Here is an 18616-nt window from a genome sequence, read left to right on the forward strand (position 1 = left end):
TCCTAAAGGAACACCAACGGCACAAAGTGCAAGGTGCTGCACTGCCGCCTGAAAGGTCAGCCGCTTGAAACGAGGAGCTTCTCCAGGAGAAACGCATGACCGTCGCTTCCATCAAGACGGCAGCCTTGGCAGTGCTGTGGCGAGTTTACTCTGTTCCGTAGGGCCACGGTGAGTCACAATCGACTCCAAAGTAACAGTCCCCCTCCTAGCAAGGCTATTCATTTTAATTACTCCAAAGTCTCAAAAAAAAAACTAGAACGACAAAGGAACTAGGTAGCAGTTCATTTAATTTGTCAAGCCAGGGACCATGGGTTGGCAAATGGGTATTTTTCTTTTGAAATTATATTTTAATAAAGGTATTTAAAGGCTGGAAACATTTTCAGTCATTCTACTGCAATCTAATGGTTAATTTTAGGCACTCTGTGAGCTTGATTTATATTTAAGATTTTTACAATCTATATATAGGTTAGTCTTTAATAACCATTTAAACATTGCTTCTTTTTATATAGGTCATGTATTCTCCTGGGAGAGTAACCAGATTAGAAATAACAAATACAGAACAGAATAAATTAAAGTGCTTCAAACTGCATTATATAATTTCAGAAAATTGGTTTCACACTGGAATGTATAAATAAGAAAGCCCAAAGCATCTGAATTGCTATTGTTTACTGAGTTTTACCCTTCTGGACTGCGGTACCTTCCACAGAGCTCCAGCAATGTGGCAGTTCATTTGGGTCACTGTAGATAAAATTATTATTATTTCTCTTTACTTCTGGATGTTTAAAAAAAAGTTGGCTTCATTCTCCTTGAAGATGAATAGCATTTATTAGTCAAAATGGCAGAGGTGGACCGTAAACGTAATTGTGTTTTTATATATAATTCTCCAAGCTCTTGTATACAAAATGTTCTTATTACACTTGGTGCCATAAATTCAGAGGCTGTTAAAAGAAAAGAGATAGCAAAATTGGGGCCAATACTTTTCTAATTACTTAGGATCACAAAAGCGGGCTTGGTTTTCCTCTCACGACAAAATGAAGGCGATCTGCGGCTCTGGAGAGTCTATTATTCGGGCTGGTGTTGTTTGTTTCTGTGAAGTTTAGCGACACTCTCCTTGCGCCCAGTCCTCAGGCCTTTTTCAATTTTTCTATCCGTGCATTAAAGGCCTCTTCCTGTACTTGCAGCTTTTCGTTGATCTCGGTCTGTGAAGACAATCATAAAAACGTGGTTATGCCGGAGCTATCTTTTGCTGCACATTGTCTTTGTGGTTTTGACACACTACAGTGCCTAAAGACAGACATTATCCCTCACACACCTTCCTGTTTTGCAGACATGGCCGTGTTTCAGCCTGTAGTGATGTGATAACGCTTTATCATATTTTTCTGCACATTCCCAATGTATAGCATGTCTGCTATGGACAGGAAGTGGTATTTCGACAGCCATTTTTCACATAGCCTTGTCTCGGAAGATAGGATAATTTATCTGTATTTTCAGACAGACTTTAGCAATAAGCACCGAATCAGAAGAACTGCTCTGGGCTCAGCTATTGCATTGCTGTTGGTCCCCCACCCCTTTGCAATGCACGTGTTTGTCTCTCCCATAAGCCATTCTAAACGGGAACCCACAAAGCTTCTTTGTGAAGTAACAACACAAACAATCTCAGAATTAGAGCAAGTCGCATAAGGAAGAGAATTCATCGTACATTCTAATCCACAGAGTTATGCTCTTTGCATCGTATTTTCGGTAGGGATAAAGAATAGTCAGTGGCTGCAGACAGGCTTCAGTGATTGCCGTGGCCAGGATAGCGGTTAGCCTCTGGCAGTCCTATTCTGCGGACCCACATTGCTACCTGCACAATTTCAGAAAGACGTTCCGATGATTTGAATGTCAGTTGGCCTACAGATGCCTTCCCTTTTCACAGTGGATAATGAAATTCTGGTCAAAGACACCAGTGGTGGGAGACATAGTTTTTGTTTGTTTGCTGTTGTTGCTCAGTTGATTGTAAACAGTCCAGATTGTGCACCTTAGCAGGAGAGACCTGTCCCTGGAGAAGTGGAGGGGCAGAGAAAAAGAGGAAGGCCCGCAGCGAGATGGATTGGCACCGCGGCTGCAACCGTGGGTTACACCTAACAATCGTGAGGATGGCTGGGGCCCCGGTGAGGGTCCCTTCTGTTACACCTACAGTTGTGACCTGACAGCAACTAACAACAACAACAACACACAAAAATCCTTAGGCTGCGAGGAATAATCTATATTTAAAAGCATTAAGTGATTTAAAACTTAGAATGTTGGTGTCTGTAACATACTTGTGGTTTTCACGGCAACTGTGTTTTTAGATCTGATTGCTTTACTAGAGATAGAAAGAATTAAATATGATCATTCATACATATATGCACATTTACTTATCTTTTTTAAAGAGTGGAATGTCAGTTTTGAAGTGTCCACTCTGATGGTCTTATCTGATGATATATTGTTCTATGCTTCTGTTAACAGTTGATAGTACTGATAAGATTCCATAGTTGTTATTGTTAGGTGCCATTGAATTGGCTCTGAGTCATATCTACCCCTGTCCGGCACAGCGTAAACCCTACCCAGCCCCGTGCCGCGCTGCCCGTTATTGCAGTGCCGGTCTCGGGCTTGCAGGCACTGCGTCGATCCATTTCATGGGGTGTTCCTCTTTCACACTAGCCCTCTGCTGTACCAAGTGTAAAATCCTGCTCCAAACGAGGATGGCAACACATGTCCACATGTGCTTGGCACCATGGATGGATTGTGATAAGAGATGTATGAGCCCCCAATAAAATGATTTAAAACAGACAAATACTCCTTCTCCAGGGACTAGTTCCTCCGATACCAGGCCCAACGAATGGGAGACAAAGTCCCATCATCCTCGCTTCTAAGGGACATTCTGGCTGCACACCTTCCAGGACAGATGTAGTCCGTCCACAGTTGAGTCAGTATTCTTCCACAAGCCCAGAGTTCAAAGCCAAAGGCATCACTTCTTCGGTGTTCCTCCTTCATGGCCTAGCTTTCCCATGGCTTGGGCCAGAATCACCTTAGTTTTCAAAGTGGAATCTTCATTTTTTAACAGTTTAAAAGGGTCTGCTGTATTATATTTGCCCAATGCAATACACCATTTGATTTCTTTTTTTTAAAATCATCTTATTAGGGGCTCATACAACTCTTATCACAATCCATACATCCATCAATTGTGTAAAGCACATTTGTACATTCATTGCCCTCATCATTCTCACAACATTTGCTCTCCATCGAAGGCCCTGGGACGATTTGATTTCTTGGCTGCTGCTGCCACGGGCAATGATTATGAATACAAGCACAAGAAAATCCTTGACACTTTCCAACTCTCGTCATTTATGATGTTGATGCATATTGGACTGTTTGTGAGGAGTTTTGTCTTCTTCATGTTGACGTGTAATCCATACCGAGGCTTTCGTCTTTGATTCTCTCAGTAAATGCTTCAAGTCATATGTACATCACAGGCATTAATGAGTCTCCCTGCAATCTTGATGATCCTGCTTCTTTATCTGGTCCAGTTTCTTGGACTATGTGTTCAGCACACAGATGGAATAACGATAGCAAAAGGACAAAACTCTGGCACACACCTTTCTTGATTCTAAACCACGTCGAACTCCTTCTGTTTTTGGTTTATGTACAAGTTTCACATGAGCACAATGAAATGTTCTGGAATTCCTGTTCGTTGCAATGCTACCCGTAATTTCTTATGGTTTAGACCATTGAATGCTTTTGCAAAGTCAATAAAACATAGACAGACTTCCAGGTATCCTCTGTTTTCAACCACAATTCAGCTGACATCAGCAATTGTACCCCTCATTTCAAGTCCTATTTCTTTTCTTTTTCTTAATAAATCATTTCACTGGGGGCTCTTACAGCTCTTATAACAATCCACACATCAATTGTACCAATTGTACCAAGCACATTTGTACATATGTTGCCATCATCATTTTCTAAACATTTGTTTTTCTACTTGAGCCCTTGGCATTAGCTCCTCTTTTTTCCCTCCTTCTCCCACCTTCTCACCCTCATGAACCCTTGATAAATGATAAATTATTTTCATATCTTACACCATCCCGTCACCCACACTTCTGTTGTTTGTCCCCCTTGGGGTGGGGGGTTTATACATTGATCACTGTGATCGGTTCCCCCTTTCTCCTCCTCCCCCCACCCTATCATCATGGCATTGTTACTTCCATCACAGTTCCTGAGGGGGCTTCTCTGTCTTGGATTCCATGTGTCAAGAGCTCTTATCTATATCAGTGCCCCTGTCTAGCCGGATCTGTAAGGTAGAACTGGGTCATAATATTGGGCTGGGGTGGGGTGGGGTGGAGGAAGCATTAAAGAACTAGAGGAATGTCCTGTCTGGCTCATTCCTTTCTTGTGACCCTTCTGTGAGGGGATGTCTAGTTGTGTACAGATGGGCTTTGGGGTCTCCATTCTGACCCCCCTCATTCACATTGATATGATTAATTTCTCTGGGTCTTCTGATGTCTGATACCTGATCCCATCATTGACACCTTGTGATCAAACAGGCTGGTGTGCATCTTCCTTGTGGGCTCTGTTGCTTCCCTGCTAGATGTCAGCTTGTTTAACTTCAGGCCTTTAAGACCCCAGATGCTGTATCTTCTAATAGCTGGCCACCATCAGCTTTCTTCACCACATTTTCTTATGCACCCATTTTGTCAAATCCTATTTTCAGTTCAGCTTGAATATCTGACAGTTCCCTGTCCATGCATGACTGCAATAATTTTTGCATTGTCTCTGGCAAAATTTTATTTACATGTGATATTGATATACTGTTTGATAATTTGTGCATTCTGTTTATCATATTTGCTTGGAATGGGCAAAAACATGGATATCCTCCTTTTGATTGGCCGGGTAGCTGTCTTCAAAATTTCTTGGCCTAGACAAAGGAGAGCTTCCGGTGTTGTATGTTTGTTGAAAAATCTCAATTGCTAAGCCATAACCCTTGCAGCTGTGTTTTGTGTCAGTGCCTTCAGTGCCGTTCTAGGGCTTCTTACTTCAACGCATCGACTCTTCATCAGATTCTTCCTCTTGGATTGGTTGAATGGTGACCAATTGTTTTTGGTGTAGTGACACTGTATTTCTTCTATCTTCCCTTGATTTTTCTTGTACTGGTCTATATTTTGCCTACAGAATCTGACTATATGTCAACTTGAGGCTTGAATTTTTCTTTCGGTTATTTCAGCTTGAACACTGCTGAGTGTGTTCTTCCCTCTTAATTTTTCTCCCGTGCTAGCACAGGGTCAATGTCGATTCACTTGAAGATCAGCTGCTTAAAGATTTTCTCCCTGAGGGTTATCAGCCATCAAGAGCAATCAAACCCTATTGCCTGTTCCACCCTAGGTGGGGCCCACTCCCTAATGACTAGGATAGTGGATTATTCCCCTGAAGGAGAGCCCAAAGACAAGCTAGGAGGATCAAGGTTAGGATGCCATCTAGAATGTAGAGTCTGCCCATCTTGTCTAAGGTGACCAGACCGCACCCCTTTGACAGGACAGTCATTTTTTAACAATTTGTCCCGCGTCCCGCGGAGTTTTTAAAAGTCCCGATTTTAGGAAAGAATGCACGACAAGCTAGGGAACAGCCGGAGAACAGAAAGGGAATATACGGTGTTCGGCTGCCATGTGGTTATTTCGCCAGGATATGAGTTTTATATTATTTTTGTTAATTTTATAATGTTAAACTTTAATAACAAATAATTGTTGAGAACTGATTATCGAGAACTGATTTTCAAAGTTCGCACTGTTGATCAGTTGTTAGAATTCGACCACTATTGTTTGGACTTAATGAACAATGGACAAAAGCATTTTGTAACTGTCTCTCAGACAATACACATGGTACAGCCTGCAAGTGCTAGTTAAACAAGTGATGTCAACAAATCAGCTATTCAGATAATTTAGGTTATTTATTTCATAAATACATACATTTTCTTTAGCAGATAGTACTCTTATTATTTATATTTTATACTGGCGGCAAAAAGTCTAGCACCGGCCAAAAAAAGTGACACTTACGACTTACGTTACGGCAAATTCAGAGAAAATATAATACAAGTTAGTATTGTTATTATTTAAAAAGAAATATAGGATTAAAATTAAAATAATTTAAATAATATAGTCACTTTATAAGAATCAAATTATTTAACTTATAAACTAACAATAAAATATGTTCATGTAATTATGTTCCTACTTGCTGTGTTTTTAAGCAATGTGTAAATAATTTATCATATAATTTTAAATTATTTTTTTTTAGATTTTTAACATAATGAGTAAGAAAAGAGGATGCAAATTCAATGATGATCTAAGAAGTGAATGTCCTTTTATTAAAAAAAAACCAAAAGCGATTACATGGTAAAATGTGAGAAATGTAATAGTGAATTTTCTATTTCACATGGTGGGAAGAATGATATTTCAAAGCACTTGGAGACACAGAACCATAAAAGATATTTAAATATACTGCTGCATCTTCCTCCAAAATACAGGATTTTTTTTTGGAAAACAACTTATGGAGCCGAAGAAAAGAAATTAGCATTAGCAGAAGGACTCATGTCTTTTCATGCTATTAACCACAATCATTCCTTCAGATCTATGGACTGTACATCACACGTTGTCAAAAAGTTAATCAACAAAAAATTTGCCTGTGCTAGAACAAAATCCGAGGCAGTTGTGTGTAATGTGCTTTCTCCATATGCATTTCCATAATTAAACAAAAATCTAGAAAAAAATAATTTTATATCCATATATTCTGACCTATCTAATCATAAGGATATAAAGTTATTTCCAACCATTATTTGATTTTTTTGATTAGGAAACTGGAATAAAAGTTAGAATTTTAGATTTCGTTTCTGTGCCCCATGAAACTTCTGAAATAATTTTCAGTTCCATTATTAATATTTTGGAAAAACAATTTAAAACATAAAATGATTGCACACTGTGCAGACAACAAGAAGGCAAATTTTGGAGGAAAAGTGAGAAGAAGTACAAATAATATTTTTTATAAATTAAACAAAAATCTTAATCAAAACATTATTGGTGTTGGTTGTGCAGTGCACATAATGCATAACGCAATTCAAACAGCTGCTGATTTGTTGCCCATAGATGTGGAAAATATTGTTATTAAAATATATTCTTATTTCTATATATACACTGTGCGCGTTGAAATGCTGAAAGAATTTTGTGAAACTGCGTAAGTTGAATATCAGAAAATACTTGGATACAGTAAAACGCTCTGGTTAGCTCTTTTGCCAGCTGTAGAAAGAATTTTGAAAACATACGATCCTTTGAAATCCTCCTTTCTTTCTTTTTTTTTAAAATCCTACTTTCTGTAACAGGATAAATGTCCTAGAATTTTAGAAGAGTTTTTGAAAAAGAATCTTCAAAAATTTGGCTAGAGTTTGTACACAATCAAGCAGCTCTTTTTCAAAATGCTAAAACACTTATTGAAGGTGACAAAATTTCGGTAATCAAAGTAGCAAATGAAGCTAATAATTTAAAATTTCAGAGTCAAGAGCGATTAGAAATAATTTTCTTCCGTTAACTATCTGTAATAGTATAAGCCAGCTAGAAGAACAAGGTGCAATACATTGTGCAGATATCATGAATCACGTTAAAAAGTTCTATAGTAACTGCATAGGTTATTTAGAAGACTGGACGGTACATTACAATGATAGTGAATATTTTCATTGGGTTACATTAAAACAATAATTTAATTGGAATGATGTGCAAAAATCATTCGATCATATTACTCAAAATTTCCCACATATAATATTTCTGAAAATGATCTTTTTAATGAGGTATCATTAAAAATATATATTGATAAAGAAAAGGTTAAATCTTGGCCATCAGCAAAAATCACAATAGAGAACAAAAATGGTTAGAAATATTTCATCATTTTGAAACAAACCATGTTTCATACAATAATGCACTAAAAATTGTGGAATATGCGCTGTCCTTACCAGGAACTAATGCTGCGACTGAACGTGCTTTTCTACGGTAAATAAAGTGTGGACATCAGAAAAATCACAATTAAGTGAAACATAATTTAACAATTCTTGTGAAAAATTTCAAGACCTTTTAAACAATGACAGTAATCTACTAAAAAATTCACTCAAATGAGAAATATGCCAAAGAATAAAATAATACTATACATAATTTCTAATGTATTATATTTGTAAATTGTACTTTATGTTGAAATTAAAAAATATATTACAATACTATTTTTGTGTTCTATGAAAATTTTTGTTGCTCCATATAGACCAAATTTTTAATCAAGAACACCCCCAACCCCCCGCCTAATCAATGCTGTCCTGCTTTACCAATGTTAAAATCGGGTCACCTTAATCTTGTCACATGTGCACCCTTGGTGCTGCCCCTTCCTATGGCATCTAGACCCCTACCTTGTCCCCCTCCTATTGCATGTATGCCTATAGTACAACTCCTTCCGGTTATGAAGTAACTAGGGGGACTTGCACATCCCCCAAAATGTATCTAAGCCATGACTGGAAATATATTCCCCCTCTCTGATATCACGGCCTTTGCATGCCTTCTCTTGTCTGATGTCTCTTTAATTTTACCCCTCAATTACACAACCGCCCCTTGGCCCTGTTCGATTGTGGGGACTGGTACTCCACAGACCTGGAATTATTTTTGGAGTTTCACGGAAACAGAATTCTTCTAATCATGTGTGGGTGGGTCTTGAGGGAAAAGTTCATGAAGGTAAGGTGCATGCCTAATAGAGTGTTTAGCGCACCAAGAAAGGAAAATAATCGTTCAAACCTCTAGATTGTGATAATCAGTACTTTCCTTGAGGAACAACCAGCAGAGCCCAGATGCAAGCACTCCATGTTGGTCAAGAACTGGTTGTTCCAGTCTGCCATGCTTCCTTGTGTTCCCAAGGACCCTTGCTGAAAAGAAGAGCTGTCCACACCCTGATGGCTGGGCTGGATCTGTTTACTGTAGGAAAGCATGGAAAACCCATGGCCGGGTTTCAAGATCCTCTCCTGGAGCACTACCTTGAATCCTCAATTTTTCTAACCTGGAATTTTCCCGTTAACCTAAAACTACTGAGGATCTGCAAATGGCAAGCTTCCTTCTAGGCTTTTTACATTACTCGACCATGTTGCTTGGGCAGAGCTATCGCTCAATGCAATAGTTCAGTGTTAATGTTCATATTTCTCCAAAATGTAATTCTTTAACTATATTAAGGTTTGCTCTATTAGGTATAATTTTTATTATCCAAATCAGGGCCAAAATAACTTCATTTTGCATGTATCTTTAAAATTAAAATGCTTAAACTATGTGGATTTAAAATGTTTGCTCTATTCAGTATAATTTTAATTACCATCTCAGGGCCAAGATAACTTCATTCTTAGTAAATCTCTAAAGCTATATAGCAAGCAATGGGAAACTAAATTGATTTACTAGTGCATTAAAACTTTTAAGAATTCATATTACATTCTCAGAAACTTCTGAATTATAGAAAATGAAATATGCCTACAACCATGCAAAAAGAAGCTCTGAAAAATTAAACTTAAAATGTGGATTCTTGACTATCTTTTCCTTTAAAAATCTCCAGAACGATGAGTTTTAGGAAGAAAAGAAAAACCTTGGAAACATTTACAGCGTCTTTTAAATAATGATTCGGCAAATGCTGCTGCACTAAGAAATGCAGTTTGCTTTATTCAGAAGGTTGATAACAAAGGTTTTAAAACTCTGATGGGCAAATTTCATTATCTTTTCATTTGATTTGCCATGATCTTTTTGGGAAGCCCCTTGTATGCACTGATCACTGACCTCTGACCATCTGACCTCTGGAAAAGGACGTGGCCATTTTCAAAGCCAGGACCACCAGAAAGCAGGCTTCATAAGCGGATAATAACGTCCCCATCTAAAACTGGGGGAGGAATGTGGTTAAGCAGAGAGTAGTTACCCAGACTGGAATCTGACCAAGGCCCAAAGGTAAACACTGAGCAAGTGCCACACCACGGGCTGGGTGGAACCCCGCGAGGAGTCTGGTGGCATTTGAGGCTTTGTGGCTAACGCGGAAATTAGGACAAGAGGCCAGTTCACAGTTTTCATTCAGGGTCCTTCATCTGCTTCTGACCCTAGACATCCTGGACACATGATGTAGTTTTTCTATACCTCAATTTGTTATTGAGGGTTCTACGCCTCAAATTGTTTTCAATTTGTTCGCGAGGGGTAGTGGCTGTCTAAATTGCATGGAGTTTACTAGGTGTCCTGATAGAAAATGAATCAAGGGGTTTTCTAACTTCAGGCAATGTATAAATCCACATCATTTTGCCATTTTATAGAAAACCTGGCAGTCACTTAGCCCAGGCTGATGCCCATGAATCCATCTAACAGGGACATGGCCATGGCACCTAGAGGATTCCCATCCCTCACTTCTGATCCAAGTTCTTCCTGAGCCTAATTATATTTAGATGAGCCAGCTAATGATATTTTAGGCCCAGGAAGGATGGCTTCAAGCTACTAGGCCTATAAAACACGTGCGCGCGTGCGCACACACATACACACACACACTGCAATCCTGCTCTTTCTGTTAAAGGGTAGTGATGTAAATGCTGCAGGATCTAATATCAGGGGGAAGAAAAGAAAGAAAGAAATTCAACAAATAGTTAAAAACATCCTGCTCACTTCATGGAACATGCCCTTGCTAAAGATGTTTCCAATTTTGAGGGGCCTGCAAACAATTCGATTACTGTCTAGTACTTCCTCGGCAATAACTTCAGAATCACAGGATCACAAGGAGCCCAGGGCCATGATTACACATAAACTATATTTAGATGAAATGTTATCAAATCTAAAAAGGAGATATGTTCTGAACTCCGCTGAATCCAACTGCACTCTGCCCTTCCACACAGTAACCAGTTATTAAGACTCATTGGGCTGTTAACAATAAAGCATTGTGTAAAACGTGTTCTTCCACTCTTTCTGGTAAACACTAAACACCCCTTATTAAGCTGAGGACTTTGGCTGATTCTGTTGCCACCAAATCATTAAATGTTCATGTAAATAATGCAATAACATTCGATGCTTGAACAAGTAACAAGGTATGCTTAAGCCAAGCGAATATCTTGCTCTTTCTACATTAGTAATTAGTACAGAGTGCTTTTTATATATAGTCTCATGGTCAGATAACAACTCCTTCCCACCCTGAGATGCATTAGTATCTTGAATGTGAAGTATGTTGTCCAACGGATTCATGGTAAATTTCCAAAATAAATGATACATTCACCCAGAAGAAGCAATCCTCTTATTTAATCCTTTTGCTTAGGAAATGAGGGGGATTCCTGTAAATATTCATCTTGAGGTATAAATGATGTTTTCCTTTTTGGGGGGAGGATGAAAAAAATTTAGCTTAAAGCTCAGTTGACTGATAAATGGCTGGCAACTGCTACGGCCCCACCATTTTCCCGCCGCCACTGGTGTGAATTGTTGCGCAATTAGTGGTCTGCACACAAGAAGGGATCTTCTGAAAGGGGGTTCAAAAGTGGATGTCTCTTTAGAAATGTGGTGAGAAAACTGAGCTCAGGATGGTTCGGGCTCAATGTTTACAGTTTACAGATGCTCTCAAATTCCTCCTGCACGAGCAGCACCGGGGACTGTGTGACAAGGCATGGCGTCTAGCTGTGCTGCGTATTTATGTCTCTCAGTTTCTATGCCGACCAACTCGGTAAATGGATAACACACGCCACATGAGATGCCGTTGGCAGATCAATGTCGTGATCTTATTCATCTCAGATGAGTCCATCGAGAGTTATGCGGAGATGTTAAATTAAACTTCTCCATTGTGAGCATTGCTCTTGCTGGTTGAGTGTGTGCAGTGTTTACAGACATGAAGGGCTGGGGTTGGCAAATGAGTCATAAAATAAGAGAGCACACGACCAGTACTGAGTACCTGGATGCTGATTAGAACGTCGTCTGTGACTTGGCCCAGCACTGATTTTATGTCTTCAATAGTGAAACCAGATAAGGGGTCCCGATCAAATGCATCCATTTCTGCTTGGCTCTTCTCAGGGCCTTGTTCTTGATCCGACCCCTAGAATATTGAAAACAAATAACTCAAGTGATTTCTGGAGAATTCCCTGATTTTAAAATTTAATCCCACATTTACATTGGACTTATTTTCTCACACAGAAATGATTTCAGTCTGGTGGAAGTTTTGATGCCAACCTGCAAGCAATGGGCTGCGACCTGCATGGCCGGCAGTTCGAAACCATCAGCAGCTCCTGAAGAGAAAGATTGGGCTTGTTACTCCCACCAGGAGTTACACTCTCAGAAACCCTGAGGAGGTAGCTATGGGTCATAATTGACTCGATAGCAGTGGGGTTTTGAGATTGTTTTTTTTTTTTTTTCATTTTTGTTACTCATGCAGGCCATGGCAGGTCAAGTCATGTTGCCATGGTGCTGGGTCCTTTGGGGAGAGGATGGTGGAGGCTGGGGAGGATGACGTGGAAGAGATCAAAACTTTCCAATCACTCCCAAATGATCCGTCTGTAATCCAATATTTATATTTGTTTAGGAAAAATTATAAAGATAAAAAGATTGGAAGCATATTTAATTCTTTCTCCGTGTCTTGATCAGAGAATATAAAGTAAATTAAAAGAAAATAACCGAGAAGAGAAGGAAGCTTACCTTCATATCTGCAACTGATTTTGGGGGAGGCATGATGAATGTTGAGTACGTATCAAATGAGATTCCTTCTTCTAAAGGATCTGGGAAAGGGCTGTCTGCAGGCTTTACAACCTCTACCACTTGCTGGGAGGGAAGAAAAGACATGGAATTAGGACATAACCTTTGGTAAGTGATCATATGTCCACTCAATCCCCTCATAAATACACTGTAGGTTTGTCTACTATCTGCTCATCTCCAGGCCCTTTCTGAATTCTTGAGGCCAGCCGTCCTCTTCTTCTCCGTGATTTCAGCCCTCCATAACGTACAATCAGTACTCTGCCTCTTCCCGTGTTTTAGCCTCCTTTTATATTCTGTGGTTTAAGACCTACAGATTTGAAAGCTAAACTCTGGTGATGCATTATAATAATTTATCCACGATTACCATCCCTTGTGGACTACCAAGAACCCGAAATCATTGTATATGCATTTCTCACTTCACTACACTATCGCAAGTAAATATACATGTTAAATTAACTCTTTTAAAATTATTCCTACCTTTAGTAAGGTGTGCTTGAGCACATACTGGAAGCTAAGATATTACCGTATTAAAATGTGGTGTATATTTTCCTCTTAATTCATATTGCTAACTTTAACTTAATTTTTGGACGATTGGTATTTGGTATGAATACTTAGAATCACAGAGTGTCTGATTTTATAGGCAAGAAGAATCTGGAAACCAAGGAGTTAAAAATGATTGGTTTAAGGTCAAATGATCACTTTCTGACAGAGTTGGGAGGTGAAACCTGGTATACTGATTTCAGCAAACTTTCCATACCTTGAAATTAGTGATATTGTTCAGCATTTAATTTTAATTTTATTAGATGGCATCATCTCTCGTGAGAAGATTCAGTGCTAATCAAAATCAAATATGAAGAAAGCTTATCAGAACTGTTCTTTCTCTCATTATATTCCTGAGTCATTATTTCTTTTCCTGAGTGGAATATACACACATTTGCCTCTCCCCACAAGATGATTTGTACGCTTTTCAACTTCGTTTGTTCATTCTTCCATGCTCTCTATTGCTCTTTCGTTTACAAGACTAGGGTGAGAAAAAGAGCTAAACTTATTATCTTGCTCTCTGAAACATTATAGCAAAATAAATTATATATGGGAATCCAGAGAAAAGGCCAGATGAGGCATTTAGTTTATGGTCTAGATTCGAATGCAGGGTGAGAAAGAGAAAGCTCCAGAGTGTGTGTGAGAATTCAAATGAAAAGAGAGAGCGAGAAGGGTATTGATGAGAGTTCATGGAGCACTGCAGCCTTAGACCAAGGTGGTGGTAAAGGATTTTCTTCAGTGAAGCAGAAGAATTTTGCCATTTCTGCTGTTGCCAGAAGAACAGGCCTTTATTTTTTTTTAATAAATCATTTTATTGGGGCTCGTACAACTCTTTTCACAATCCATACATACATCAATTGAGTAAAGCACCCTTATACACTCGTTGCCCTCGTCATTCTCAAAATTCGCCTTCCACTTGGGTTCCTGGAATCAGTTCATTTTCCTTTTTTCTCTTCCCTCCCTTCCCGCTCCCCCCTCCCCTATGAACCCTTAATAGTTTATAAATTATTATTTTATCTTATCTTACACTGCCCGGCGTCTCTCCTGACCCACCTTCCCATTGCCCATCCCCCAGAGAGGAGGTTTCGCGTAGATCCCCGAGATCGGTTCTCCCTTTCTACACCCCCTCCCCTCATGGTGTTGCCACTCTCACCGTTGGTCCTGAGGGGTTCATCCGTCCTAGATTCCCTGTGTTTCCAGATCCCTACTGTCCCGCTGTGCATCCTCTGGTCTAACCAGGTCCGCAAGGCAGAATTGGGATCATGATAATTGGGGGGTAGGAAGTGTTCAAGAACTAGAGGAAGGTTTTGACAGACGTGTGCATAAGCAAACGTGGTGAAGAAAGCTGATGGTGCACGGCTATCAAAAAGATATAGCATCTGGGGTCTTAAGGGCTTGAAGGCAAACAAGCAGCCATCTAGCTCGGAAGCAACAAAGTCCACAGAGAAGAAGCACACAGCCTAAGTGAATACAAGGTGTTGAACAGATCAGGGAGCAGACACCAAGAAACAAAAACCATCATTGTGTGATCACCTTCCTCACATAAACGCTGAAGACGAATGTGTGCATAAGTAAGTGTGGTGAAGAAGGCTGATGGTGCCCGGCTATTGAGAGATATAGCATTTGGGGACTTAAAGGCTTGAAAATAAACAAGCGGCCATCTAGCCCAGAAGCAACAAAGTCCACACGGAAGCAGCACACCAACATGTGTGATCATGAAGGGCCAAGGGGATCAGGTTTCAAAGAATAGGCCTTTTTGTTGGTCTTTCCTTCTTCCACTGGAAATTCCCAGTAGATTGCCTCTGCGTCCCGCGAGCAGCAGACTCTACCAGCTTCTCCTGTGTTCTTGCTTCTCGCTGAGAAGAGAAACCAGTTGCCATCAAGTTGCTTCTGTCTCAGTTAATTTAGCGCCATTACGATAGAAGAGCAAATGGGTGGGTGGGTCTGGCAAATGGGGTTTTCTCTCTCTGGCAGTGTAGGTGGCTCTAAGTCCCAATTCCGGGCACCTGTTCTCTTAGGGAAGGGCTTGTTCTCTTAGATGCTTCTGGGCAAGGGCCTTGTCTCTTCTCAATATCTATGGGCCCAGTGGTCCTGGGATCCCTCCGTGTCTTCCTCCGGATCACTCGTTCTCTGCAACCAGCAGGCGGGCAGTGCAGACCCTCGGTCCGGGGCACTTGCTCTGCTTTCCGCGCATCACTTTTGCTTGGCGGTCCTTCGATCTCTGCTCACTTATTTAATGTCTTTCATAACGTAAACGAGATTGACTCAAAGATAAAACCTAGTCCCATAGGTTTTATCTCCTGCCTCATTAAAATAACTGCCTCTTATCCGGCCTCATTACCATCATAGAGCTTAGGATTTATTACACATTAGATACTCGCGTCAGATCACAAAATGGAGAATAATTACACACTATCAAGACTCACAGACTATTCAAATTGATACATGAAGGCACCACAAAACGTTCACTTAAAAGTAGAATGAAAAGACAAAGGATTATGTTCTCATGAACTTTTGAAGCCCCCTTGTATTGTGAGGGGCTACCGTGAAACCACAACATTCTCTGGTCATGCTCTGAGGCACATTAACGTGAACTGTGGTTCACAGAGCTTTCAAAGGCTGAATTTGCAGAAGAGCAGCAGGCCTATCTCCTAATGAGGCCTTGGAGGGACTCAAACCTTCAAACTGTGGGTTAATAGCCCAGTGCATTCACCAATTGAACCAATTAGCTCCTCCTTCACCTCATGACACATACACTTAAATGCAAGAGAATATTTGTGATCAAATTTCTCACTCCTCCCTCTTACATATCTACACGCTTTAAGCCAGGCCCCATGGTCTGGATTTCTTCACAAGGTTCATCTGAGTTCATTGTCACCTGTTCCATTTTCATGATCTTTGCACTGTGGAGTGTGTGTGTGTGTGTGTGTGTGTACACTGAGCAGGTGGTTGACAACTTGGGACGCCCCACCTTCATATCACCATTTCTTAGGGGACGTGAAATACACATTTCTTTCCAAAGCTCCGGCGGAGAGCTTCAGGGAGGGAAAGGGCTCTCCTTTCCCTGAATTTTATACGCATAGGTAAAATAGTTATTTATTTAAATGAATCTGCACACACACAATACAGGGGTGGAAATTTCTTTTCCTTCAGGGTGTTTTGCATAATATTATTGAACCAATCCATAGCTAGATTTCTTACTTTCATGGAGAATTACATTTACCAATGTTACCAAAATAATGTAAGAGAATGAAGTAACCCAATTTTAGATAAGAGAACACAGTCTTTCATTAACGATAAGAAGAGACTCTGTCAAATATATAATTTGAAATAAACATAGTACCCAGAAGTGTCAAAGTAATTCCTCCCAGTCCCAAGTAGCCTTTGAAAAAAAATAACACACACACACATACACACACACACTCACACATACGCACACACACACACACAAACAAGTTCAAGAAAAATTGGAATCAATAATTGTGGCAAGAGCACAGAGCCAGAAAATATGTTTAAATGAGACCGTCTGATGCAATACTTTCTTTAAAAAATACAATTAGGCCTTTGTATTTTTTTTAACAAAACCTCATGTTTTACAACATCATTGGTTCTGTAATAAAATCTATTTAAAACAGAGAGACATGGTCAGCTTTATTAAGTTAGATTTTCTGAAAGAACATTATAATTTCCTCGAGTCTATGAATAGTTGAAGCAAATTAAATAAAGCTAGCTTTATAACTATTTTTATACATTCCTGTAGAATTCTAATTGTCTCATATTTTTTCCTCAAAAGTCTAATATGTTCCCTCTTAAATCCTGGCAAAATAAAAACAGAAAAGGGATCAAGTATGTTTATTAAAAAACAACCCACTCCTACTTGGTCCTCCAGCAACCCCCTTGTTCTGTTTGAGACTAGCACCCGGAATCTTCAGATCAGGAAACAAAGGGAAAGGCTTTCAGTGACTTGCCTGGGGCCTAATGCTGAGATTAAAAATCAGGAGTTTCTGATTATACACATACATCCATTTGGCCAAATGATTGGTTTTGCTTGACTTTCAAATACCCCCTAAATATTATTTTGAATGTACAGCAATAAATGTGTTTCTCTTGCCATTTTGAATGCTTGCACACAAATGGATATAATAAAAACAATCATGCTGTTCCATGTGAATGCCATTTATATTTTTTCTGATAATGAGCAGACCGTTTGAACCAAGGTGAGTACATTAAAAGCTATAATAAAGAAGAGAATAGATTTCTAAACAGAATAATTGACTGTTAAGTGAACATACAATAAATAACATCTACAGATGTGGTCGCCAGAAAATTAGTTTTGCATAATTGGCCAATATACATTTCCCCCAGATGTTATCTGTTACATGAAAATTAAGTTACTTATATTATTCATTATGCGCACATTGCATTAGTGTTATTTAAGATGGTTTACAATCGGAGCTTTAGTTGAATTGGGCTGCGGTATTTAAAGAATATCAAGTAAATGGCTTTTTGGCATAATTTAATACTCATAAGTACAAAATTTCATTGCTGAAAATTATGTAGATTTAAAGAATTTGAGCTCTTACTTATAAGCCAAATGAACTCACTAGAAATCTTTTAAGAAATTACATACTCGATATGAAATGGACATCTACCATGGGAATATATGATAGGAATTTTGAACCCTTCTTGATTAAGCACAAGGTCATGTTGGGTCTCAAAACATGTTTAAAGGGATTAGAATCTCCTCCCTTACTGGCCATACTTGAGATTTTTATCTGGAAATCATATCCTTTCCTATTTTGTCTTCCCCCTCAGTAGATTCACATGATCAATTTTATTAACTCTGAGCTATTATTGTTCGTGTTTTTTCTTTGGAAATGCATCGTTGGAGAAAGATTTTACCCACATTTGTGGGTAGTTTTTGTGCCAATGAATTCCATAAATAGACGGCAAATATTATACTATCAAATCCACTTGTTTAATTATTGAAAATATTAAAAATATCATTGAGACGCTAACACTCCTCTCTTGAAGGGCGGAAGGAAAGAGGAATCTGCTCAACCTTTTTTGAGCTACAGGCACAGACAAGAAGCTGGTTTGCTTTAAAAAGACATTTGTTTGGATTTGTCAGCTTGATGACTTCATATGTAAACCAGAACGTTCTAAAAAATGTAAAAGTTTCGAAAAGACAAGCTTAATTGCAAACTTTCTCCAGTTTTTACTGAGGAGAAAAGGCATGGAAATTCCTGTAATGTTTTAACTTCTTTTCCCCCTTGGGGGGAAAAAAAAAGAAATGGCATTATCCATTTGCA

At 39.2% G+C, this 18616-nt stretch overlaps 1 protein-coding gene across 1 annotated transcript in view; it reads right to left on the reverse strand.

The window, feature by feature from the left end:
* Positions 1-806: 806 nt before the first annotated feature.
* The window catches only part of CABCOCO1 (ciliary associated calcium binding coiled-coil 1), a 176809-nt gene continuing 158999 nt past the window's right edge, over positions 807-18616 (reverse strand). Inside the window, exons 6-8 of the mRNA XM_075534381.1 lie at positions 12708-12830; positions 11971-12111; positions 807-1199 (exon numbers count right to left, since the gene is read on the reverse strand). Of these exons, the coding sequence (XP_075390496.1) occupies positions 1125-1199; positions 11971-12111; positions 12708-12830 (339 nt within the window). The 3' untranslated portion in view covers positions 807-1124. The remainder of the gene's footprint in view (positions 1200-11970; positions 12112-12707; positions 12831-18616) is intronic.

Source organism: Tenrec ecaudatus, chromosome 16, assembly GCF_050624435.1.
Source record: "Tenrec ecaudatus isolate mTenEca1 chromosome 16, mTenEca1.hap1, whole genome shotgun sequence".
NCBI lineage: Eukaryota > Metazoa > Chordata > Mammalia > Afrosoricida > Tenrecidae > Tenrec > Tenrec ecaudatus.